A 27,791-nucleotide genomic window follows, 5' to 3' on the forward strand; every position below is an offset into this window, starting at 1 on the left:
AAATAAACTGAATTTATGAGTGTGTGATCTCCATACATCAATTTTTGGGGGCTCACAGTATTAACTTATATATATACTATTTGACATTAAATTGTCCCTGTCAAAGCCTGTGAGAAGATTTTATGAAGTGAAACATTATTTTATTCAAAAACAGCTACTTTAAACTTGCATATGTATAACCTTAAGTGTACTTTTATACTAAAAGTTTACTAATTAAATTAACAGAGTAAATTGCATTGGAGGGATATTCTTTAAATATTCAAAATATCCAATTTAAGGAACTGTCTTCTGACCCTTAAAATTACTTTGGTAAGGATCCATTGCATTTAATCACAAATTATTTTTATTAATTTTATAAAGCATTCCCAGGGCTGAACCTCTACTTGAAATCATATTTATTATAGGTTAGTAAAGCTGAGATGGGAGGGATAAATTACATGTATATAATTTAAAGCAATGTGGTGATGTTTCTTTAACAATATTCTTTTGTTCAACTAGAGCAATATTTAGATAATCTGATTATTTATTAGAGATATAAACTAAGGTTTATGAAATGAAAGTTTATTTGTTCTTTTTGTTGTTGTTCAAGCCAATAATTTTCACAAATGGAGAAGCAGAACAATCTTTCATTTAGCAAATATTCACTAAGCTCCCACTGGGCACCCCTCATTAATGCTAAATGAAACTGCACTAATGTCAAGATAGCACAGTCTGGCCTGATGGGTGCCTTACAACTAAGACTTGACTTGTGTTGCTCTCTTTATGCAGGTCACACAACTGGTCTCTCTTTAAATAATGACCGACTATATAAACTCACATACTCCACTGAAGTTTTTATTAACCAGGCAAAAGGAAAAGTCCAAGACAGTGTGGGTTACCGAATTTCATCCAATGTGGATGTCGTCTTACTGTGGAGAAATCCTGATGGTGATGATGACCAACTGATCCAAATCACGGTGGGCATTTTCTGTCAGAGAGATACAAACATTAGAAATCAGCGTAGTCCTTGAGCAGTATACCATTTGGTAGCACTTGTTTTGTGTTCTTGGTTGTATATCCATTTATTTTGTTTTCTATCACTATAACACGTCTATCTACAGTTTTGAAGTTTTTCCTAATCAAAAATGATCTGAATCTTTCCGAATTGTTGAAGTAAGAAAAAAAAATACTGGTGAATAACTGGAGTTCGATGTCTAGTTCAATATGTCATGATAATAGACACATTAAGCTAGAATCCATTTGAAATGTTCTGGAAGTCAGGGATCTAGCTAGACTCCATGTCATGTGTAAAAATATTGAGACTGCTGTATCTGAGAGGAGATAAATTGGACCTCCCAATTTTCCTGAGTTCATTGATATGGCAGGTGGAATCACCAGTGAAGGAGTAAACTTATTCTGTATTATTTCTAAGAAAAAAAACAGTACTGCTCTGCAAGGCAGTGTTTGCTCAGTTATAATGCTTTAGATTTATGGGTGAGGAAGGAGATCAAGTTACTTGGTCTCTAGGGTTTCTCCAAGTATTAAATGTGGTGATTTCATGTTTGCTTTTCAGGGATCTAAAAGCAATAGGTCTCTGTAGTAAAGTCAGTTACTCTTTCTTATATGAATGTGAAACAGGTACAGAAAACAAAACTTGCTTCATTGTAACTGATAAGTAGTTGTTGTTATGCTTTATAATGATGTGTCATTGTAATGTATTTATCAAGTGATATTTGCTTCTTTGGATGTCTCTAAATAGCTGTTGTGCCTTCCAAGTTGGATCAAAACTTCATCATCCACCTCCCTGAGCCATTTCTCAATACAACAGAATTCTGCAGAAAATATTATGTATCTCTTTTACATACATTATACTTTTCATCTTTAATTTTGTGTATACAGATGATGTACAAAGGGGTAGAACTCCTTCCAAACAAATGGTACAGAAAGTGAAGAAATTGAGCAGTTAGCAATAGCTCAAAATAAACAAGTGACAGTGACATAAAAGAGCCATCAACTAGTCATAATTATAAGCCTGAAGTCCCAGGTTTCTTTAAATATCAGTATTTTTACCTAATTCAAAAACCAAATTACTGAATACATTCTCCATACTTTTAAATTTAATGGCTAGGTCCTCTGAATAATGAATTAAAAAAACAACAGAAGAAATCATGGCCAACCCTGTATACTGTTTTACCACTTTATTTTCTAAGAGAATCTGATGAAAACAAATATAGACAGTGTTCTCATAGGTTTCTTTCCATGATTCCAGATAAAAGATGTAAATGTTGAAAATGTGAATCAGAAGAGGGGAGACAAGAGCATTTTCAAAGGAAAAAATCCATCCAAAATCATAAGAAAAGAAAATTTGGAAGCATTACAAAGACCTGTGCTCCTTCATCTAGTTCATGGAAAGGTAACGGTGATGTTGGGAGAGGGGCAGCTTGCTCATCTTTTTTTCTCCAAGTTCATATTTTCCTTCCCTTCAGTAGATATTATTCTTAGGTGATCATGGTGTCACTACTTTTATAGTGAATGAATTTTTTTCGAAAACAAATAAACACATTGCAAATTAAATGTTTCAGGAGTAAATCAAGGCATTGAACTCATTTATATTTTCTAGTCATTTGTGTTCCCTATTTTATGAAAATTTTAATAGTAGAATCAAGTATTTGTTTATTGATGAGACTATTAAAAGGTGCATTCTTTTTTTTTTGTATTTTCCCAAAGTTAGAAGCAGGGAGGCAGTCAGACTCCCGCATGTGCCCAACTGGGATCCACCTGGCATGCCCACCAGGGGGTGATGCTCTGCCCATCTAGGGTGTTGCTCCATTGCAGCTGGAGCTATTCTAGCACCTGAGGCAGAGGCCATGGAGCGGTCCTCAGTGCCTGGGCCAGCCTTGCTCCAGTGGAGCCTTGGCTGTGGGAGGGGAAGAGAGAGACAGAGAGAAAGGATAGAGGAAAGGGTGGAGAAACAGATGGGCGCCTCTCCTGTGTGCCCTGACTGGGAATGGAACCCGGGACTTCCACACGCCAGGCTGATGCTCTACTGCTGAGCCAACCAGCTAGGGCAAAGGATGCATTCTTTATTAAAGTAAGAAGGATTAGGAAGATACTGTAACACAAAAGTTCATCACAGATGATTTAATCAATTCAGGAAAGTAGACAAATTATGAGAAGAAATTATGTAACTTAGGTAAGTGATATTAACTTAAAAGAATATCAGTATCTGACTAAAGTACAAATTTGAAGCTTTTGAAAGAATATGGCATTCTAAGGTAAAGTTGACTTTTTAAGAAAGCATTTAAAGATTATTTTAAAAATATAACCTTGAAAAGAATTTTATACATAAAATAGTGAATGAGCACTATAATACCTATTTGAAAATTTGCTCAGAAAATTCTATAAGTGTGCATTACTTGTGGTCAGATTCTAATGTATTAAAAGTATTTTCTTTTTTTATTAATTTTAATTTATTCTGTTAACATGGATTCAAGTGTCCCACTCAATATAACACCTTCACCCCCATATCCCCCATTACATTATATATGTATAGTATATATATAGTATGTATATATCATATGTATATATAGCATGTATATATATAGTATGTATATATAGAATATGCATATTATGTATATATAGTATGTATATATAATATATATACATTATGTATATATTGTTTCACTAATCCCTTCACCTTCTCTGATCCCCTTTCCTCATCCCTTTCCCTCTGACAGCTGTCCCTGTGCTCCCTGTGACCCTGCCTCTGCCTCTATTCTATTCCTCAGTTTACTTTGTTCATTAGATTCCACATATAAGTGAGATCATATTATATTTGTCTTTCTCTGCCTGGCTTATTTCACTTAGCATAATGATCTCTAGGTCCATCCATGCTATCACAAAGGGTAAGATTTCCTTCTTTTTCATGGCCATGTAGTATTCCATTGTGTATACGTACCACAGCTTTTTAATGCACTTGTTCACTGATGGACACTTGGGATATTTCCAGATCTTGGCTATTGTAAACAATGTTGCAATAAACATGGGGGTTTGGGGCTTGGGAGCAATTGTGATCAATAAATTATGACATATGTGGGTTTATAAAAAGTATAGATAGTATATTGATATGCTTAAAATGCATTAATAAAGATGAAAGCTCAATTTTAGGAACTGAAATAGAAAAATAGAAAAGGACTTTTCTAGTTAAAACTACACATCTCTAAAATTTCTCTAGATTCAAAATAAAGATGAAAACCAATACTTTCAAATATAAATTTTAGACATGCAGTATATTTCTAATCATGATGCATGTTTTTATATAAAGTACTAGAAAGGGACTCCAAGAAAGATTATTCATTTCCTACAACCAAATATGAATCAGCATCTCAAGAATACTTCTCTTCCTTCTCCACTTGTTAAAACACTTATCAGGATTCAGGTTTTGCTCAGGGACCATTTAAAATTTTTTTATTTAGAAAATTAAATTTAATGGGGTGACATTAATCAATAAGTATATATAGGTTTCAGGTGAACATTTCTATAGACTTTGAACTGTTGATTGTGTTGTGTGCCCATCACCCAAAGCCAAATCATTTTCCATCACTGTATAGGTGTCCCTTTTACTCCCTTCTCCTCCACCTTTTCCCCTCTGATAACCACTTCACTTTTATCTATGTCCATGAGTCTCATTCTTTTATGAAGTTCACCTGCTTCTAGCCAGCTGGAAATAACGAGTCCTCTTAGAACACAATGCCCTTAGCTCTTTGTAGCTCACTCATGGCCTTTATCACTTTTGGGCATTTGTGTTTCTTGTTAGATTATGGGTTTCAGTAGAGAAAATTTCTGTTCTTTATATTCCAGTCCTTCCCTTACCTTCATGCCCCTGCACTCCCTTCTTCCCCAAAGCACTCAGACCCGTGCCTTGCACTGACTGACTTGGTGTACCCGTAACCCTTTCCCCACAACCTCTCAAACCCCTTCCTCCCCTGGGCTTATTCCTATATAAAGGCATTTATCACAACGTATTGTAATCCTTTGTTTCCTTGTCTTCCATCCACATTCAAAGTAGGCTTCTTGTGGGCAGCAATTATGTCTGTCACTATGTATTCAGTACTTTGCTCTTAGTGGGAATGCAATACATGCTTGTAAACTGAAGGAATGAACAAGTAAGGTTATATGGGGCTAAAAGGAGTTGAACTTTAAAAACAGCTTTGTTTCTTGTTTGCTAAATAATAGCTAAAAGTACTGAGCACTCAAAGCCTTCACTGTCTGAGGCAGTGCATGAATTGCAATACAGGTGCTAGGAAACAGGTACTGTTTTTTTTGTGTTCTTGTAACAGATGAGGAAACCAAAGTTAAGAGAAGAAATTTGCCTGCGGTCACATAACTAGCAAGGGGTGAAAATGATATTTAAAACAGAGGGTCTATTTTAGAATCTATACTGGAAATCACTATGTTATACTATCTCTAGCTGGAAAGCATTTGGGAAAACATTGCCCCTTTTGTTGACTTGTAGCATTCTTATTTCATTCTTTACCATATCTATCAACTCACTTGATTTTCACATACCACAACTTTGTTAACAACATGGAATATTGTCATTTCCTTCTCTGGCCTTCCAGTGTGGCACAGCACTTGAGCCCATAAAATATTAATTGCGTTTATAGTCTTAATGACAACCAATCATTTTATAGTCCCTTGGATAGCAGTTGAGTACAAAGTCTTTTGTTACACATACAAAAGGACTCGGTGTCCTCACTGTTCAAAGGCTGGACTGGAGCTGCCACATCATTATTTCAATGACTCCAATGTGTCAATTCTATAGTAGCTATGACTTGTGATGATTTACTGTAGCCACAGGTTAAAGTGCATTGTGCTATCTTTCAATGATATGATAAAGTACTTACAGAAAAAAAAAATGACCCTGGAGACTAAGAAACTATGTGAAATTTTCAGCCACATCACTGTCAGAAAGATCATTATTTAAACTCTCACTTCAACTTACTATGAGAGAAATGGTAAAAGGGGAAGACTGAACTATTGATTGAGAGTTTTCTTTAAGAGTATTTTCTACCCCAGCCTCAAATTAAATTTTACTTCCTGAAATATCTTTGATTTCAAGGATGCGCATTAGCATGCATTTTTTGTCTTTCCTGAGCCCCCTGTTTTAAGCTTTCATATATATATTGTAAAAGAGAGCCAATTAAAATACTTGGATACATAGTTAATGCACATCTTTTCTTCATGCCCAGTCATCTCTCCTACCTAAGTGTTTAAGCATGACTCTAGTTTTGTCTACAAATCATAAGTGAAGTTGGAAACATGATAGTTTTCTGGTTAAGTTGATTAACACTGACAAGCAGAAGATGCCTCAAGTTACAGCATGGATTCTTTCTTGGCCTGAAATGCTAATCCAGTGAACTGAATAATTACTGAATTTTCATTTCTGGTGTTGGCTGTCAGTATTTATTAAATTAATCACATAGCTGTTGAGTTGGCCCCTTATTTTGTGTTGTTTCTAGACATTGATTTGCTCTCTGAATCTGGCAGCGTGGCCTCTGTACACACACTGAGCCTGCAAGAGAAAGGTGACACCTTGATAATCTAATTCATGTATTTCTTCACTTGTTCTTTCCTATTAAGCTTCATCTTAGACACATATCAAAGATTTGTTTAGAGACATAACTCTAGCTAAGTAAAATAAATAAATAAGTAAAATGACTCATCTCTGTTTGGTATACTTTTGAAAAAAATTTTTTGGCCTGACCTGTGGTGGCGCAGTGGATAAAGCGTCGACCTGAAAATGCTGAGGTTGCCGGTTCGAAACCCTGGGCTTGCCTGGTCAAGGCACATATGGGAGTTGATGCTTCCTGCTCCTCCCCCTTCTCTCTCTCTGTCTCCTCTCTCTCTCTCTCTCTCTCCTTTCTAAAATGAATAGATAAAATAAAATAAAAATTAATTAAAAAAATTTTTTTTGGCTAAATAGCTACTTAATGAAATTTTGCTTTCTCTTATTCTTAAAGAATATGTAAATTAAGAGAATGTACGGAAGCATTTTCTCCCTAAGGAAAGAATATGAATAATCCCTACTGAGTCCAAAGGAAAACTGACCCTTGAAACTTGGCAGGAAGAGACACCTCTCCTTCCCCTTAATGCAACTCCCTCTTTCTATGTTCGGTTTTCTCAGGTTAAGGGTTAAAGGCTTAGTTTGTCACTAGGTTGTGCCACTGCCACTCTCAGAAGCTCAGGGACTGAATTTAGATAAGAGCCCTGTGCTCTCAAATGTTAAAAGCTCAGTTCAGAACTGAATGAAGAAATAAGTTTTATGACCTGAATGTAATAAAACTTACTGAGTTCCTCTTGTGAAATAATAAATTTAAGATTACTGCTGTGATAGCTACGTGGCTCAAATTGCAAAGTTCTGACTCCATTACTATTTTTTAATTATCAAAAACCTGCTTAAGTCTTACGTTTGACATTTAGGGAATATGAATACCAGTGCTGTCTGTTTGGACCACAGTGAACTGCACTAAAAGTACAGAATTTGGGGCCAAAATGTAGCAGTTCTACAAGCAAACAGAGAGACTTGACCACTGTTCTGGTTCTAGGAAAATAATAAAAACTAATAGAAAGAATGAAATAAATTCTCTTTATGTCTCACAGTTTATATCATTTAGCCTTCCAGGAAAATTAAAAAGTCTCCAACACCATTCTATTAGGGACCTAGTAGTCAAGATCAAATCTTGATCCATAAACGTGGGCCAGTAACAGAAGAGCACTTAACTTAATGCATAGTCCGGAAATTAAATCTGAAAACTGAGTTTCCTGAAATTGTAGGTCAAACTTTATAAATAATTCAGGCACATTTTGTAGCCGAGGAGGAAAGTGAGGTTACTGATGATAAGTAAAAGTATTTTTTCCACTTAATGGCTACTTCTGCTTTCTAAAGTATTGAAGAACGAGGCCTAAAATGGCACAGACCATAGGCATGTGAACAGTGCCACCCAGCGAGCCCTTCTGACTGCGTCTGGGCTCAAGTGGCTCAGTTATGAACCGATAATAATCATGATATCTGGAGATAACATACTCCAAAGTATTTGGGGGGAAAATTACATTGTAATTCCCCAAAAGAAAAAAGACCCAGTTTACAATATAGAACATCAGGAACTCAGCCTTGGATCTGAGAAATTGTCAGTGATTTGTTGAGAACATGATACCGTAGATTTTCAGACACGGAGGTCCCTATTCCACTTCCTTTTTAACTTGGACAACCACAATTTCAACATTTATAAGTTTGTCCAGTGTAATAATTAAAATTGATTAAGAGTTAGATAAACTACTTAGTAAGTCAGACACTAGGCAAGTATATGTAGACAATAAAAATAAATATTTGAGGCACTTTTTTGGGTAATTTAAGCAAAATATACTCTTCTTCTAAGTTATGAGTTTTCACGTAGGTTGAATTGTTCAAATTGGTATTAATCGAATTCATTGTATAATTAATGAACTTTCTGTTTTACTTGAGAAGTCATGATTGGCTTTAAAATAATAGGAAGACATTCAGGATATTTCTGGTGGAAGTTCTCAGCTATAATTACCATAGACCTTGGGAATTTTTATAGAGAAGCTATATTCATCCTTCAGTTTTAAACTAGGTAAAGTATTTAGAGTTAATACAGGGTGAAAAGTGATAGACTGGTTTCCAGAAAATTCTCTTCTTATTTTTATTCTTGTTTCTTAAACCTGAGCTAAATTATCAAAATGATATGAGATATTGTTATCACCCCTGTGCCTGCAATATCGGGATGAAACAAGGCTAAGATAAGGCATTCACTATTGCAGCCAAATCACAGTCACTCCTCTCATTCCAACCTCTTTTTCCTGCTTTTTAAAGGGAAACCCAAAGCAATGCCTGAGCAGGCCTTCCAATAATAGCAATCTCAGCCTGAAATCTTCCAACCATTCTGTTGCTGCTCATACCACAGGCCAACCTGCATGCTGTGGAGGGCCAGAGTCACCTCTGTGGCATTTTGTTAATGGGCATTAAGGCTATGTCTGGGCCTTTATCTTAACCCTGGTGGCTGTGCTATCTCAGTAGTCTGAAAAGTGCTGCTTGCCGTTCTACTTCTTTGCTGTTATTTTTAAACCTTGGTCAGTTTTTGTTTCAAGCAGTTACAGATGGAGAACGTGTTGACATGTTCAAAGAGATTGTTCCTGATTTCTCTGTGGGCAGTCCTGTTTTCACAGAATCCCAGCCTATATCACACTCTCTGTCCTTGCCTTTGCTGCCCATCATGTTCAGAGCCTTAATTTTCAGTCTTCTGCAATTTCATATTCTGATGGTCTGGCCTCTTAGAAATTTACATAGCTTCTTTTCAGGACCAAAGAAACCCCAGCAACAGATCTCTTTCTTTCAGAATTGGGAAGCATAAATATCTGAACCTTTCTGCCACTTATTTGACCACATTTGATAAATAATGCGTTTATGCTTCATTAATATTTGTCTTTTCCCCCCTAGGTTAAAAACTACTACTCATATGAAAATGACCCAGTGGCCATAGAAAATCTCAAGAGAGGCCTGGCTAGCCTATTTCAGATGCAGTTAAGTTCTGGAACTATCAATGAGGTACTTACTAATATTATTAAAAATCTGCAATCTTATTTGTCAATAGAGTTACCTAAATTGTTCATATGGATTTCTATTTGTAGAAACTCAGTGAAAAAAAAAGTTACTATTATGGTAATACTCAGAAAAAGTGAGGTAGGTGGTCAAATCTTATTTACATATGAAACAAATTATCATTTACATCAATGTGTACTCAAATGCAGGGTAAAGGGAATTCCACTCAGTTACCCTGAAAAGACTTGCAGAATGACCAGAAAACAGAACCAGAAAACCTTGGGGAGCATTCCAGTGGTATCACTTTGTATCACTATCCCATGAGGAGCTTATTAAAAATACAGATTCTCAGGATTCACTACAGAGATTCTGATTCAATAGATTAGGGAGGACCCAAGCATCCTATTTTAACAATTTTCTCAGATAATTTAAATGCATTGTCAGTTTGGGGACCCACTGATCTATATCAATTCCCTTCGTTTTACAGACAAAGTGACTGAGGTGAAACTAAAGAAATTAAGTGGTCTGGAGTCAAAGGCAGAGCTGAGTCCAAGTTTGCTAGTCTGAATTCAAACCACCTATGAGTGAGTGAGAAAACCTGATGGCTAAGCTGGGCTGAGGGCATGTCAGTTTGCTAGAATGGAGGCTGGGTGTGGTGTTGGCAGAGGCCCGCTGAGAGGTGGAGAGAAGCTAAACAGTCTGTATTGGGATACTTTTGCCTGCATTCAATTTGTAGATGTGACTTATAATGAGTTGAATTAAGCCAACAGAATTTTAAAGATTTTCAATTATATTCAGCTAATCAAAGGGCACACACACACACTCAAAAACACACAGCGTACATAAAGCATTAAAAGTCAACTCCTAATAATGCATTTAGCAGAAGTTTTGATTTTGACCAGGCCACTTATCCAATTCTTATTAGACATTAGAGAGAAGTAGGGAATCTATTATTATTCCATGGAAATTAAGAAGGCACTTCTAGTAAGACTCAACCAAAGAGGATGGAAAAGAATATGCATGCTATAGGAAACATTGAGTTCTTTCTGTTTTCCTATTTTGACAGCCTGGACAAAAAGACATCCACCTCAGGACACCCGTTTTTAAACCAGTTACCACTGGAATTCAAATGGTCCATGTGAGAATCCTAAACACTATAATTTTACTTTTATTTTTAGGTAGATATCTCTGGGGATTGTAAAGTGACCTACCAGGCTCAACAAGACAAAGTAATCAAAATTAAGGCTTTGGATTCATGCAAAATAGAAAGACCTGGATTTACAACCCCACATCAGGTATGATTGATATCACTTTGTTTGAAGCATTTGAATCATTACATTTTTTAAAGTTGAGTTTAAAATAATAGAAGAATATGGTAATGGTATCATTTGGGAACACTTATAATTTTTAGCTTAGGGTATGATTTCACAAATTATGAAATATATAATTTATTTTAATGTTATAGGTTTGAGTGATGGGGGAGGATATGAAGGGTAAGCTCCTTTGAAGATTAAAAGATATTTTGGTATTTGACTTAATTCAAAGATGAAAAGCTGATTACATGTTACAACTACAAATATTTACCTATTTAGGTCTTGGGTGTCTCTTCAAAAGCCACATCTGTCACTACCTATAAGATAGAAGACAGCTTTGTTATAGCTGTGCTTGCAGAAGAGGTTCATGCTTTTGGGCTGAATTTTCTACACTCCATTGCAGGCAAAATAATATCAAAGTAAGACAATGCTGAAATTTTAAATTTCTTTATTCCTCTTCTATATAATATTATACTTGGTTTTTAAATATATAGAGTGCTTCTTAATTTACACTGTGAGCTCTGTGAAAACAGTAATTATATCTTGCACATCTTTTATTTTTTACATTATCTACAATAATTATTGTATGTATTAATATTTTAAAATAGATTTTCATTTAAAAAATAAATTGTTTATTTAATAGAATTTAAATTTTAAAAAGGCAATCTGACTTATTCTAGTTTATTTTCTAATTTCTCTGTCAAATGTTCTTAATGCTAGGATTAAAAAGGTGATGGTATTTGCATTTCTCTCCTTGAGATTTTTTTTTTGTTACTGTTGTTAAGAAGCACATAAAAAATTTCAAAATAATGTGATGTGACAAAATTTTTTTATGTGATTACTTACATATTTGAGTTTGTTATTTTAATTTTAGAAAAGTTCTCTGGTTAGAATAGATCTCACATTTTTAAGAACTAGAATTTCAAATCTAAGAGTATATGTCATTTTCAGATTTTAATTTAGAAGAACATTACGTATTTTAGCATTAAATGTATTTATCTTATGCTGTTGTTTTGCAAATGTTTCTTCTAAAGTAGCTGTCATGTTAGAGATGAATGGATGCAAAATATTAGGAGAAGTGCCTCAAATTCTTGAAATTTTATTGAAGTCTCATCTGGAGTAGCATTTTATATTCTAATATTGTTTTCATATATTTTCATGTAAATTAATATTTTAAATTACTTCTCAGGTCTATCAGGTTTCCACTGATCTATAACAAACGACTCCAAATTTAGTGGTATAAAAAGCAACATTCATGTTATTATTCTCTATCATATGTCTGGCTCTTGTCTTGGCCCACTAGGCATGCCTTGTTCGATGTCTGTTAGGCAGTTGCAGAGAGTCACTGACCAGAGCTGGTTCAAAGCAGCTCCCTCACCTCTCTGTTATCTGGGTTATAAAGACACAAATTACTGAGGCTCCTCATGCATCTCTCTTTACCGTCATGTGGCTTCTCAACATGCCAGTTTCAGGTAGCCTGACTTCTCACATGGCAAGTAAGTCTACAAAGATGCATGTGTTGCTACATGCCAGATGAAAGCTGAATTCCTTCGTGACTTAGCCTTAGTAGTCGCGTAGTGCCACCATCGTCTATTAGTTGGAACACTCACAGACCCTGCCTAGGCTCGAGGAGAGGAATGTACACTCTACTTCTTGATAAGAGAGAGAGACAAATTTCTAAAAGAGCATATTAGACAAAAATATTGATGCCGTTTTTGGAAAATAAAGATTTTCTAGTTGTCTTTGTTAATGAGTGACATATGGTTGTATTGAAGATATTATTTTGAGAAAGCTGGGCTAAATACAAAAGAGGTAATATTATATATCTTGTTCAGCATCCGTGTGAATTTTCTTCCCTGTGTTCTCTTGTCATTATATTTTGAAATTCTAGCCTTAGATTTTCAATCTTGAAATAAAATTGTTGCTCCAGAAATATTTTATTATAATAATCTTGAGTTTCTGTGAATGCTGAAGACATTGCAATTTGAAAGGCATGGCCTTATACAACTTGTATGAATTAGTATCCTGTTTGATTAAAAATAAAAATGGCAACCAGTAGCTTGTACACTCAAAAGAATGCTGCTAATGTGGTATTTACCTTCCCTGGTGATACAGGCAGAAGTTAGAGCTGAAGACGACTGACGCCGGCCCGAGACTGATGTCTGGGAAGCAAGTAGCAGCCGTAATTAAAGCAGTTGACTCTAAGTACAAGGCCCTTCCCATCGTGGGGCAGGTCTTCCAGAGTGAGTGTAAAGGATGCCCTTCTGTAAGTGTGAATAATTGTGTGTGCAGTGACATATGGGAATAATCATGGCTTAAAATTCTATTTTCTTTCATCTTTAGTGGAACTTTCAACTAATTTTGTGAAGAGAGGTTATAAAGAAGTACCAGCCACCACTGAATTATAATGACAGTAACCTAATAATATGCATCTGAGATGATACATAATACAATAATAATTAATAAGTACTTACATTTACTCATCTCAAATCAAAAATGTTAGGACTTAAGGACAGATTCTTAAAAGTAACACCTAGAATTCCAGGGTTATAATGGCCTAATGAAGTTAGGGTAAAGAATACCATATCAAGAGTGTGGACAGGAGTCTGACTCCTGAAAATTCTTCCACTTGGTAGCAATATATCCACAGATGAAATGGATTACTGAGCTAGCTCAGTGTTGTGAGTATTGCTGTGAGGACACAAAAGGATATTTAGCCCTCTGCCTAAATTAAGGAATACTTCTTTACCACACTCCAGCCTCCCCTACAATTACAGCCAGAAATGAGATGGCACATATCTAAGGCAAAGGGTAGAGCTCATCTTATAACATCCTCGCCCAACTTTATGACATGAATTAGTGGTGATGGACAGCCACAGAAATGACTTTAGGGTCCAGCATTTTCTAATACCTAACCTGTTGTCAAGAAAGTAAATCCTTGGCTTCCTGCTCTGTTCATAGATACCAGACAATACTTTGTCCTTGGATATAATTACTATTCAGTAAAGTAGAATCTTCAAGATCTAGTACGATAATTTACTTGAAGTACAAGGCACTAATTCCTTACTAGTTTCTCAAATATACCAAAGTTGAATTAAGAGAAAACAAAATGAAACAGAAAATCATCAAACTTATTTCCCTCTTATTTGTTTTTCTTCCATATATTATTTTATATTTCAGTGTGATTTTCTAATGTCATATGAGATGAAAATTATTTAGGAAAGTGACTAATGAAACTAATTAGATATTCTTATGTTGTGAACTATTAGTTTCTCCCCCATAGTTATCAAATATTATGAATCATTTAAGATTTTTTATAACTATTTCTTCATCACTGTAGGAAGAATTTATGTCTTTGAGGAATTTACTTTTCCAACTTCAGTATAATGTTATCAATGCAACCCTATAAAGAAAAAAAAATTCTGACTTTACAATGATGTGCTCTCTGCCCTCAGAAATGACCCAGTAAATATTTAGCTAAGTACAAATAGAATTTTTCTTTGCAATATTCTCTTATGATTAGATAACCGAAAGGAATCTGAAACATCAAATTATGTCTACTGTTTATTAGAAGGAATGTATAATTCAGAAACTGGTAGCATGCTGTTTATCTTAGAGTTAGAGTTGGAAGTCACTAATGGGATTTAACAAATTCTTTACAACTAGTGGGAAAGTAATAAACTATGAAAAATAAGTTTTTTAGCTTATTTCAAAGCCAAATGATGTCATTAATTAGAATTATTTGTTTTTTTCAAACCATGATAGCATAACAATAGTGTATGTGAGATTTATCTTTATCTAAATACTATTCTATTTACCATAAATAAAAGTAGTGAAGAGTTCAGACCTTAGCAATTGTAAAACATGATATTTGATCCAAACAACAAAATAAAGAGAGAATAAAGAGCTCATATGATTACAAAACTGATTTTCAGTGAGGACTCAGTACATAAGAAACTACTCAATTCTTCAGCTGGTCTAATTTTTTTGCCTTCCAAAGTATTTAATTGTTAATGAAAATTCTGCATAATTTTATTATGGTGTTCAAAGCCTGGCCTCACATATAATTTCCTCATTGTAACAATGAAATGACCTATATGCCTGAAAGCCCAGGATCCTTTGAGCCAAATACTAGTAGACAAATACTGTCCTCTTATTGAAGCATCATACACAAGGTCAGCAGACCTCTATATTTGCCTCTGAGTGTCATATGAGTGGGCAGAGGGCAATCAGATATATTGAGGTAAGTTAACAAACACTTCTTTTACTTGTCAAATACAAGGAAAAAATTATTTCTGGGGAGAAAATGTCTTTTAAAAGTGGATGTTCAGTATTACGAATGGGGTATGAGCGTGCAGCCATGTTTTGCAGCTCGAGGAGCACTGGCAGTCCATCAGAAAACACCTGCAACCTGACAATCTCTCCAAAGCCGAGGCCATCAGGAACTTCCTCGTCTTCATTCAGCACCTCAGGACTGCAAAGAAAGAAGAGATTCTCCAAATCCTGAAGGCCGAAAAAAAGGAAGTTCTGTAAGTTCCCTGAACACTATATGACGTGGGAAAGCATTTCTGGGTTATTGATTTTTATTAAGCAAGAAAGACTTCTTTTTAACCAACTGCCCCACCTCCAAATCAATTATTTTGTTGTTCTGCATTTTCCTCAAACAGTTATTTCACAATGCAGTAATTTAATGGTGACTCAACCAGATATGCAATAACAAGATTTCAGCAATGACTCAGAATGAACATTTCTTTTTTGAGTGTTCAGAGTTTGAATCAGGTCTAGATTGAAACGGAGACAAGGAAGGGCAGGGCTTCCTCATAACACCCTGTTACCCATTTGCCTCACTGTTTTGAATTTTTTTCTGGGAGCTATTAATTTACACTCGAAAAGATTTCAGAATTGATTATAAAAACAAAAAGGCATAACTTTTTCAACTGAAAAATGTGTTTTTATTAAAGATGCAGTGCTCATTCCAATCAAAGCCATGTTTCATATGAAGTAGTGAGAACTGAGGTGAACAAACAAAAGAATCTAGAGAAAAGAAATGCTTGTATAATTTGAATATTTGATGAAAGGATAATTCATTTTACACATCCAATTAAGAGTTGACTTATCAAATTTACTTGGTCTGTAAATACAAGTGTTTTTGATAGGTATAACAGAACTTTTCTGCAAATACAAATTCAGCTATATGATACCAATTATCCTAATTCATGATCTCAATTAATTTGCCAAATATTGAAAACTAGCCATTAACATAATGAAAAGTAGAAATTGTCCAAGTTACACAAACACACACACAGAGTAGCTGCTGAGTTTAAAGACTCAATTACCCAAGAAGAGAATAAGAGAATTTAGCCTTTTTGCTGAGAAGTCTGTTTATTCTTTGTTGTTGTTTTTTTATTTGTGTTTTTTTTTTTACAGGGACAGAGAGAGAGTCAGAGAGAGGGATAGATAGGGACAGACAGACAGGAATGGAGAGAGATGAGAAGCATAAATCATCCGCTTTTCATTGGGACTCTTTAGTTGTTCATTTATTGCTTTCTCTTATGTGCCTTGACCGCGGCCTTCAGAGACCAAGTGACCCCTTACTTGAGCCAGTGACCTTGGGTCCAAGCTGGTGAGCTTTTTTTTTGCTCAAGCCAGATGAGCCTGCACTCAAGCTGGTGACCTGGGGGTCTCGAACCTGGGTCCTTCCGCATCCCAGTCTGACGCTCTATCCACTGCACCACCAACTTGTCAGGCATGTTTATTCTTGATTGTATAAGTTATTTACTTGCCCTGAGGACATTAAAAAATTGATAAGAATTCCATAGAACTAACAACAAGTTGGCTGCTCTCTTAAAAAATAAATATTTTAACCAGAAGTTAAAAGATACACAAAATCATAAATTTTCAGACTCTGTTTTAGTTATAGAACCTTAAAATATATCAGCAGAGTGATTTGTCTTGATATCAAAGACAAAAGTACTAATAAGAAAAGTGCAAAAGTTAGCTATAATTTAGAATAGCGATTACACTTATCCTTAACCTTATTTATATCCTAAAAATCTTAAGGTAGCAATAATTTAGATGACTTCATAATGCATTTTCTAAATCAGATTGTTTGCACAACATTATACCATATCATATGTAACATCCATGAAATATAGGGCAGTAGAGGGTATAAGGATGAACTGAAATCGTGGTTTTAAACTATGACTTCCAATAGACTATCACCTTGAAGCAAGTCATTTACTTTTAGCCCCTCTGAGCCTCACTTTCAATATCTGTAAAATACGGAGAATAACTCCTTTTATTTATTGTAAGATAGTGAAGGACAGCATCGTGTAATGTACCATTTCCCAAAGTGTCTACTATATGTATCTTGTAATTTGCAGAATATCAACATATTTGCCAAGAGGTAAGGATTCTATGAGCAAATTGAGTTTGAAAAATACTGGGTGAAACCAAGTCAAAATAGTTCTCTTTGCCGCAGACATTTGTAACATCTTCAATCTGATAATTTTATGTATGCTTCCTTAAACATTTTCTAAATTTACATAACTTTGAAAATACCTTTTTTTAAAAGCATTTTGTAGGACTAGTGTTGCATGGGAAACATTGGGAAACACTGATGTAATTTAAAAGCTCGTGAACTCCAAAGTCAGAAAAAATTTGAGTTCAAATCCTAGCTCTTCTCTTTACTGCTCACAAAAATTAGGGGATATTTCAACGCTTCATATTTATTTTGAAATATTCCCTAATTTTTGTGAGCAGTATATTATCAGCTATGGGACCTTAAACAAACGTCTTGATATCCCTGAGTCTGTTTCCTTATATACGAGGGGGAATATTAGTATTAAGCTGACAGAGATGTTCAGTGAGGTGATCATATTAATAAGACCATATATTTATATAGCATTTATAATGTGCCAAACACTATTCTAGGTGATTTACATAGATTATGTCATTTAATCCTCCCCATAATTTTATGGTAACTACTATTTTTAGCCCTATGTTACAGATGAAGAAATAAAAACAGAGTTTTTATACCTAAAATTTCTAGTGCAGTGCTTGTATAATACACACTTAATAAGTATGTTTCTTTCAGTCTCTGGTTCATTCACTGAGGTTCAAAATTATATAATGCAAGTACGTTGTTTCTTTTTAAAGTATAAAGCAGTAAAACACATGTATGGTGTGTTTATATGGCTGTGGAGTCAAATATTTACATACTACATTTATTAGTATGACAACAAGTTTCTGAAATTTTACCATCCCAGACTCAACCACCCAAAGATTCTTGATGTCTAGAAATGTAACTAAAACTTTCCCGTGGGACTTTTTCTCTGTTCACACATAGTCATATGGCTGAGCACTGAATTATAACATAGTGTGTGTTTTTTTTAATGAGGACAACTTTCTTCCTTGGATATAAATTAAAGTTAAAAGAATTTGCCAGCCTTCTATTAAATAATACTGCCCTAGTTAAATTAGGTATTTGAAAAATGAGTACCTTTGCAAAGCTAATTAGACAAAGAGAATCAATTTGGGGGAATTATATGTATTGCTCATAGAAGAGAATTTGAACTTGATTATAATTTTATTAATATAATTTTTATTTTACAAATAAAAATTTGTATAAATCTCCACATTATATTTGCCTTAGATTAATAGTTAATATAATAAAATTAGTTTGCATTTTCTGAGTATACATTGAATGAGAGAGGAGAGATAAAAGAGAGGTTTAAAATAAAATGGGGGTGATCTTTTTAAGACAGTTATTCATTGTTCAGATAAATTTTTTTTCACTTTTTTAGGAAATTCAAACTGATGGAGAGTCTGTAAATGGTAGAGATTTTAAATAGTTCCTTAAGCACCCTAAGCATTGATATTTATAACTATACCTTTTTTAATAGACCTCAGCTGGTGGATGCTGTCACCTCTGCTCAGACCCCAGACTCCTTAGATGCTATTTTGGACTTTTTGGATTTCAAAAGTGACAGTAGCATTATCCTCCAGGAGAGGTTTCTCTATGCTTGTGGCTTTGCCTCCCATCCCGATGAAGAACTCCTGAGAGCCCTCATGGTAAGTCAGATGGCCCCTGGGAAAATAAAGGCTCTCACCACTAAAACTATTTCCTATCTGTTAATTATTAACTCTATAGTAAATTATTTCACATAATATCTTCTTTGCAATTCCTCTAAATAATAAATTATACTTTATGGAAATTTAAAGATTGTGTTTACTTATCATAATATGACATAGGAAAGAGAAGATTCTATGAACTCTTCATTTCAGATTTAGATAGTAAATTTGTAAGTATCTCCAAAGCAAAATTCTGAGGTTGCAATCTAGGCACACAGTTTCGCCAGGCACTGGTTACTTTGTTTCTTAACTAAAAATATCCCTTGGAAATGTTTAAACAGTTTGTTAATTTGTTTTATCTCTTTTTGGCTAATAGAGTAAGTTCAGAGGTTCTTTTGCGAGCAATGACATCAGAGAGACTGTTATGATCATCATTGGGGCCCTGGTCAGGAAGCTGTGTCAGAACGAAGGCTGCAAACTCAAAGTAAGTGTGAATTCAATCTTATATTTTATACATGTAGCTCCAGATTGTCCTAATTAACACTCACTATACTTCCCACCACTGGGAAGCATAATCCCCCTTACCCTACTCTACTTTTTCTATTTGCATAGCAATTATTGCCCATCTAACATATTTTATAATTCAGTTATTTATTATGTTTATTGTTTACTTCTGTGTCCCACTGAAATGTAAGCTCCATGTAGATCTTCCTTTTTTCAACACCAATTACCTAAAAGTAGTGTCTCTTACGTAGATTATGTTTAATAAATACTTGCTAAAAAGTGAGTTGTTCATTAAACCCCCATCAACATCTATTTATCAACTGCCAGTCTATACTCAGTGTTTAATGGTGTGTATGGTTTAGTTCTAGTTATTAGAAAAATATTAGACTCTAGGGCTACCTCTTAGAACAGAACTTCATCTCCAGTAATTGTGGTTTGTAGTTTTGAGTTTTGATGCTGGGGACTATTATTTCTATTTACTTGAGGCTTTACATTTTAATTTAAATTTCATTTTCTCAAAGTTTCTCCAATTTCCTAAGAGGACTATCAATTTTAACAACTTTCTCATTAAAATAAAACACTCACTTTGTAAGCATAACAAAGTATGGAAAATCCAAATGGATTAACAGTCAATATAGCCCATCTTTCTATAGTGCAAATAAATTAAAGATGCTGAATACATATAAACATAGTTTATTTTCTGTCCACATTTGTTAGATAGCCAGCTTCCAGTTAACACTTTTCTTCTATTTCTAGATGACATCACTATATAATTTTGTTTACTGAGTACTTGCTATTAAGAACAATAGAAAGAGGACATTTTAAAAACTAAACAGTTTCCAAAGAGACAATTCATAGTATAAAAATGATCACTAAAAAGTGGAATTGAAAGGGGAAAAAATCAAATTTGTATGATTTGTATGATATCAAAGAACTATGACATTATATTTCCACAATTATTTGAGTAGCTGGTTTATTTCAGCAATATATATCAAATATCTTTACTAAAGACAAAATTCACATATAAAAACATCCATTCAGCAGTATTTGATAAGCATTTACTCTCTGCCAGGTATGATGCTAGTTTTTTAATATAAAGATACATAAAATATTCTATCATCCTCAACTAATTTGTTTATTGAACACAAAAAGATAAATTCAGTGTTATTGAAATATAAAGAGTGCTTTGAGAATACAGATGATGTAACAAACTCTTCTACCTGGGGTGCTGGGGAAGTTTTCACTGAAAAGGTAATATTTGAGCTTAGTCCAGAAGAGCTGTATAGGTGCAGAGATGGGAGTATAAAAAAAAATGAGAGAGAGAGAGATGGTAATATAGAATAAAGGGCATTCTAAGAGAAATACAACAATGTATGAAAAGACCCAAAGTCAAAATATGCCTGGTATGCTTGGGAACAGTGAGTATGTCTGTGGAGCTGAAGCACAAAATATGTGTTTGTGGGGCAGGTAGGTGGAGATGCAGAAAAGGGGAAGAGAGAAGAGAGGCAGGCTGGATCTTTACTGAAGACAGGCTAAGAAGTCTAGACTGGTCTTTATTCTACATAGAGAAAGAAGAACAGTGTGGTTTTTAGGCAGGTAAATGATGAGCTCAGATGTTTTATTTAGAAAGGCACGAAATGGTGTATTGCGTGGGTGTTGGCTAGATTAGGATGATGAGGTCTGATTATAAACATTTGCAACAACCTGGCCAAGAATTAGTAAAGGTCTGATTGATGTGGGAGCAGTAAGGTGAGAAGAGACAGAGTCAAGAGCCATTTAGGAAGTAGTCAGTAGTATTTAGTTACTGAGGGGATGCAGGAGAGAATAAGAAAGAGGTAAGAGTCTGTGACTATTAATTTTCCATGTTAGGACACTAGATGTATAATGATGTCAACCAGTTAAAGTTTATAGAATCTGGTTTGGGGGTAAGAAGGAGGTAGAACTATTAATTTGTGTTGGGTATATTAAGCTTGAAATCCTTTGGGCCATGAGGTTGCGTTGTCAAATAGGCAGATGGCCATACCCATTTGCAGCCCACAGAGGAGTTAGCACCAGGAATAGAGAGTGGCTGAAACTCTGGGAAAAAATAGGATTTCCCAGAAGAGGCATATAGCATGTGGAGTGAACTGAACAAAGGGTTAAATTTAGTTCTGATAATGAGACATCCTAGTTCTCACCACAGCTTTACAGTTATCTGGTAGGTAGCTGCAAACTATTCACTATCACTGCCATTCAGTTTTATTAATGTTTTTGAGCAATCTTCTTTTTTTTTCTTCTTTTTTAATGCATCTTTTAAAGATAATGAGACTTGGCCACCAAATGGACTGTAATAAATATTCATATTTTCTTTTTAACGTTCTGCCATAGAATATTCTTCTACCATTTGCCCAAATCAAAGATATAGATAGAAAAAAATGATGTATACTAAGTACAAATTTAAAGTATCTCCTGAGCACACAATACTTAACACTGCCAAAGTGCCTGCTATTCCATCATGTGCTATAGCTTTTCAGCATTTACAAATATAAAAGCCATTGCCCTATGCCAGTCAGAATGGCAGCCAGATAAGTTTACAATGAATACTAAGACCCTATTTCTTGTCTCTATTTGTTTTGTTTTTTTTGCTTTACATTTTGATTTTCCTACAGTCTAGTATCTTTTCCCCAAAATTTTTATTTGAAAATTTTAAACCTACAGAAAAGTTACAAGAATAGTATAATTCCACAAACATTTATAGACCTGTCCTCAAGATTTGCCTGCTGTTAACATATTGCCATATTTGCATCAGCTCATTTTATTTTGTTTGAACCACTTGAGAGTGAGTTATAGACAGCTGACATTTTATTTCTTTTTTTATTATTTTTATTTTTTTCTGAAGTTAGAAGCAGGGAGGCAGTCAGACAGACTCCCACATACTCCCAACCGGGACCCACCCAGTATGCCCACCAGGAGGTGATGCTCTGCCCATCTGCGGCCTGAGCTGTTCTAGCGCCTGAGGCAGAGGCCATGTAACTGTCCCTAGCCCCCAGGCCAACTTTGCCCCAATAGAGCCTTGGCTGCAGGAGGGGAAGAGAGAGACAGAGAGGAAGGAGAGGGGGAAGAGTGGAGAAGCAGATGGGCGCTTCTCCTGTGTACCCTGACTGGGAATGGAACCCAAGACTTCCATATGCTGGGCTGACGCTCTACCGCTGAGCCAACCGGACAAGGCCGACATTTTATTTTAAAATAATTTTACTTCTTACTACTTGAATGTTAAAATACATGGGCAAAATAGATGTACTCTATTTATATTTATTAAATAGTGAGTTAATACTGCTACTTCTAATTCCAATCCAGATACTATAGGATTCTTTCTCCTTCTCCCATTCCCGAATTATATCTTTGTTCTCCCACAGTAAGAACCCAGGTTCAAGAATTTCAAGAACACCACTCTTACTCATTCACTCACTCAATTCTAAAACACACTCAAAATAGTTTTGGAATTGCTACACCAATATCATTACAAACAAACAAACTGACTAAATTAATTTCAAGACTTTATTCCTTTTCTTTTTGTCCTTAGAGTATATTCCAGTAAAGGTATACAGTCAGAATTCTCTGCTCCAAAGTTGGTTGGGTTAACTCTGGTAGATCTTTTTTTTTCTTTTTAGATTTCGTGTATTCATTTTTTTAGAGAGAGGAGACAGAGAGAGAAGTGAGGGAGGAGCAGAAAGCATCAATTCCCATATGTGCCTTGACCAGGCAAGCCTGGGGTTGAACCAGCGACCTCAGCGTTCCAGGTCAACACTGTTACCCATTGTGCCACCGCAGGTCAGGCACTTGGGTTAATTCTTTAATTCCTTTTCATTCTCTCCTGTTTAGTTATGTTACCAATTTGATGTACATTTATGTTCATTTGTTTCTGTTTTAACCGTTTTAGCAATTTTACTTTTTAAATATATGAAATACTAACATGATTCAAAAGTCAAAACTATTTTAAAAGTATTCTCAGAGATGTCTCAGTCCCCTCCACCCATTCTCACCTACCTCTCTACATAAGTAGTATTGTTAATTTTTGGTTTCTCCTTCCTATGTTTCATTGTGCAACAGTAAGCAGATGTGCACACACATTTTAATTTCCTTTTTCTTGCACAAAAATACAGTGCTCTGTATACACCTTCTTGTATCTTATTTTTTTCACTTAACAATATTCCCTGAAAATCAGCCCATGCTGGTTTACAGGGAACTTCTTCATTCTTCTTTACAGCCATCTGGCACTCCACCATGCTGATGCAGCACAGTTTATTCAGCATCTCCTAACTATGGTCATTAGGTAGTTTATGCTCTTTTGCTACTACAAATAATGCTAAAAAGAATACTCATAGATACATCATTTTTAATTGTTGGAACTGTACTTCCAGGGTTAGAGTCGCTGGATCAAAATGCAGATTTGTTAGCTTTTGCCAAATCATCTTCCATAAGAATCATATCATTTTATGTTTCCACCAGTAAATGTATGAGAATACCTTTTTCCCTATAACCTCCCTAACAAAGTATGTTATCAAACTTTTGAATGTTTTTATCAATCTGATTGTTGGCATAGATAGTTGGCATGATTAGAGAAAACAAGGTATAGTATCTTTCCTTCTATTCAGAGACCTTTTACATCTTCCCCCAACCCCTCACCTCCTACCCCTACTCTGGTGTCTGTATGTGTGTTGCTTTTGGTGTGTGCCTGCCCCCTAATTTCAGAGTTTACAAATCCTATGATGATTTGGATCTTAGGAATCTTTATTTTAATGATGAAAACAACATAGTGGCAAAGATAAAACCAGACCTTAGATGTCCCTATTTCTCATATGCTTTTCAATTAAAGTATAACTTTACTCAATTCCTAATTTTTTAGGCCAAGAAAAAGACTTTCCTGATTAAAGAATATACTTGAAAAGTACCTATCAAAGTACATGCCATATAGAAGGCATTCGAGAACTATTTTTCAGCTGTATGGCAACTTTAATAAAGTTTAAAGTCAAATGGAATACAACACGTTTTAAACATTTAGAAGAAGACCTAACAGCCAAGTTGTAAATACTTTCACCAAAGTTGTTACTTAAACAGTTACCGCCCTGGTTGGTTGGGTCAGTGGTAAAGCGTCGGCCTGGCGTGCAGGAGTCCCGGGTTCGATTCCCGGTCAGGGCACACAGGAAAAGTACCCATCTGCTTCTCCACCCCTCCCCCTCTCCTTCCTCTCTGTCTCTCTCTTCCTCTCCTGCAGCCAAGGCTCCATTGGGGCAAAGTTGGCCCAGACCCTGAGGATGGCTCCATGGCCTCTGCCTCAGGCACTAGAATGGCCCTGGTTGCAACAGAGCGACGCCCCAGATGGGCAGAGCATCGCCCCCTGGTGGGCATGCCGGGTGGATACCGGTCGGGCACATGCGGGAGTCTGTCTGACTGCCTCCCCGTTTCCAACTTCAGAAAAATAAGAAACAAAACGAAACAAAACAAAAAAAACAGTTACCACTTTGGCACCATCTAACTGTTGCTTTAGAAATTCAATAAATGGTCAGTTTTATGAATGATCAATCACAAGGGAGTTTTTCAAATAAGTTTATACATTCAGAATGTGTTCGAAAGTAAGTATGTCCATAATTATACTCATTGCTTCCTAAGAATGTGTTAATGTATGTATTAAAAAAAAACCCACAGCACCTTTACCAGCTTTACTTGTTCATTTTCATTGTGTGCCCCAGTCAGGCACCCAATGCAAAAATTTCTAAAGCTTTAGTGGTTTTCTTGAGTCCAAGAGTGAAATCAGTCATGCCCAAACCTTGTTTAATGTATGGTTATGCATTATGCATCTGTATGAGGTAGTATGTGATTTATTTTAGGCAGTGGTAGAAGCCAAGAAGTTAATCCTGGGAGGACTTGAAAAGGCGGAGAAAAAAGAGGACATCATGATGTACCTGCTGGCTATGAAGAACGCCCTGCTTCCCGAAGGCATCCCTCTGCTCCTGAAGTATGCAGAGACGGGAGAAGGGCCCGTCAGCCACCTCGCCACCACCAGTCTCCAGAGATACGACGTCTCTTTCATAACAGATGAGGTAAATTCCCTAAGAATATTGGCAAAATTTACAGAAAGAAAAAAGCATGCCTAAACATGAGTCAAATTCAGGCACCTTTGAAAATGTCCTGTTTTTTTCCTGAATTACCAATTTCTCTTTCCTTTTAGAAATATCTCTTAAATTGGATTTAAGGTTATTCTGAAGCATCCTCACCTTTTGAATAGAAAAAGTTCTATATCCTGAAGCATAAATATTAAAGCACATTATTTTATTTTAAGAAACAAAGTATTTTCAGAATTATCTTTATTTCCATAAAATTTAAGATTCTGTCACATTTTTTGACACTGTTATATCTAGGCTTGAGTATTACCATATGGTTCCTATAGCTACATTTTCAGGAAACTATCTAGATTAAACTTTTATTAAGGCAGAGAATGTTTGAAAACTCAAGTGAAGTTACTTGCTGAGGATGATGTTTCCAGCTTGCAGATAACACCTTCCTATTGGTTTTGTGTCACAGGCTGCAAAAAAGATGATGATTAGGGTCAGGGGCTTCTGAGACATACAGCCCTACATGTAAATTCTGGCTTAGTCCATTCCTCATTGTTTGTGCTTAAGTGAGTCACTTAACTGCTTTTTACCTGAGAACAAGGCCAGCATTTGGAGGAGATAGTTAAAAGCAGAGGTAAGTAGAACTGAAAGAAATATTTATGAATGCCTAATACAGAACACCACACGCAGCACAGTGTTAGGCAATGCTTGTAACCAGCAGAATTATTTGTTGGTATAAGTAAAATTATATTGTAGATATACATTTTTGGTGTTAATTTTTCTTTTGAAGTCCTACTGTAACTTACAGACTTCTGGTGATAATGATGTATCAGTACAGGTTCATCAGATACAAACGACCACCATGGTATAGAATACAGGGAGAGGCTGTGTGTGGGGCGGGAAGGAGTGAGGAACAAGGATATATAGAAACTCTATACTTTCAGCTCAAGTTTGCTATGAATCTACTGCTCTAAAACAAAGATTGTTCATTTTAAAAAGGAGAAAGGGAGATTCTGAGGGACTTCACTACAAGGAAATACTGGTTCATATGGCCATCCCTACCCGGAGCCCCATCACCACATGGCACTAGTATCTTAAAAAAGAAATCTATATTAGTTAGGTGACAATACAACTTATCAAAAATGTATGTAGTGAAGGTAAGGGAGAGTGTGGCCCTAACTTCACTGTAGTAGTGAAGGAAAAACACAGAGAAGGCATATCAGCTCCTAACTGCTGCTGCCCAGGAACTGACCCAAAGTGATTGTGTTTGTGATCCATTAGCTAGAACTATGGCTCCAACCTAATTTCAAGGGAACCTGGGAAATGTGGGAATATGTATTTTTTTTTAAGTGAGAGGAAGGGATATAGTGAGAAAGACTCCAGCATGTGCCCTGACCAGGATCCACTTGGCAACCCCTGTCTGGGGCTGATACTCGAATCAACTGAGCTATCCTCAGTACTTGAGACTGATGTGCTCGGACCAGCCAAGCCATCCTCAGTGCCCAGGGTGAGGCTCAATCCAACTGAGCCACTGGCTGTGAGAGGGAAAGAGGGAGAGAAGGAGGAGAGGGAGGGGGAGAGAAGCAGATGGTCGCTTCTCCTGTGTGCCCGGACTGGGAATCAAACCCCAGACATCCACATGCCAGGCCGACACTCCATCCACTGAGCGAACCATCCAGGGCCAGGAATGTGTATTTTAAGAGCACTAACTATGCCATTCACAATCTCGATTTTAAAATTCTAGATGTGCACTAACAGGTTTGAACATCTTATGCACAGGTGAAGAAGACTTTGAACAGGATATATCATCAGAATCATAAAGTCCATGAAAAGACGGTGCGCACTACTGCAGCTGCTATCATCTTAAATAACAATCCATCATACATGGAAGTAAAAAACATCCTGCTATCTATTGGGGAGCTCCCCAAAGAAATGAATAAATACATGCTTTCCATTGTTCAGGACATCCTACGTTTTGAAATGCCTGGAAGGTATGATCCAGTGCACTGTCTCTCTTTGTTCAGCCAGATATGTTTGTGTGGCACACATGCAGATAACAAGAATGGTGAGGTCACTATGCTGGGTTGTGTCACATAGTCAAAGTTTGCCAAATTTTCTGTAAAAGATCTATTTAGTGGACCAGATGAAACAACTTCACTTTGGCATTATGATTTCTACTCTAGGTTTTTGTTTTTGTTTTTTTAATTTTCC

General features: G+C 35.7%; 1 protein-coding gene across 1 annotated transcript in view; it reads left to right on the forward strand.

Annotated features, from left to right (window-relative positions):
* MTTP (microsomal triglyceride transfer protein) overlaps window positions 1-27,791 on the forward strand; it is a 48,914-nt gene that overhangs the window by 5,287 nt on the left and 15,836 nt on the right. Inside the window, exons 2-12 of the mRNA XM_066385317.1 lie at window positions 769-956; window positions 2,249-2,392; window positions 9,497-9,604; window positions 10,777-10,893; window positions 11,191-11,330; window positions 13,027-13,177; window positions 15,283-15,440; window positions 18,816-18,984; window positions 19,361-19,468; window positions 25,356-25,568; window positions 27,360-27,571. Of these exons, the coding sequence (XP_066241414.1) occupies window positions 769-956; window positions 2,249-2,392; window positions 9,497-9,604; window positions 10,777-10,893; window positions 11,191-11,330; window positions 13,027-13,177; window positions 15,283-15,440; window positions 18,816-18,984; window positions 19,361-19,468; window positions 25,356-25,568; window positions 27,360-27,571 (1,708 nt within the window). The remainder of the gene's footprint in view (window positions 1-768; window positions 957-2,248; window positions 2,393-9,496; window positions 9,605-10,776; window positions 10,894-11,190; window positions 11,331-13,026; window positions 13,178-15,282; window positions 15,441-18,815; window positions 18,985-19,360; window positions 19,469-25,355; window positions 25,569-27,359; window positions 27,572-27,791) is intronic.

Source organism: Saccopteryx leptura, chromosome 5, assembly GCF_036850995.1.
Source record: "Saccopteryx leptura isolate mSacLep1 chromosome 5, mSacLep1_pri_phased_curated, whole genome shotgun sequence".
Lineage (NCBI taxonomy): Eukaryota > Metazoa > Chordata > Mammalia > Chiroptera > Emballonuridae > Saccopteryx > Saccopteryx leptura.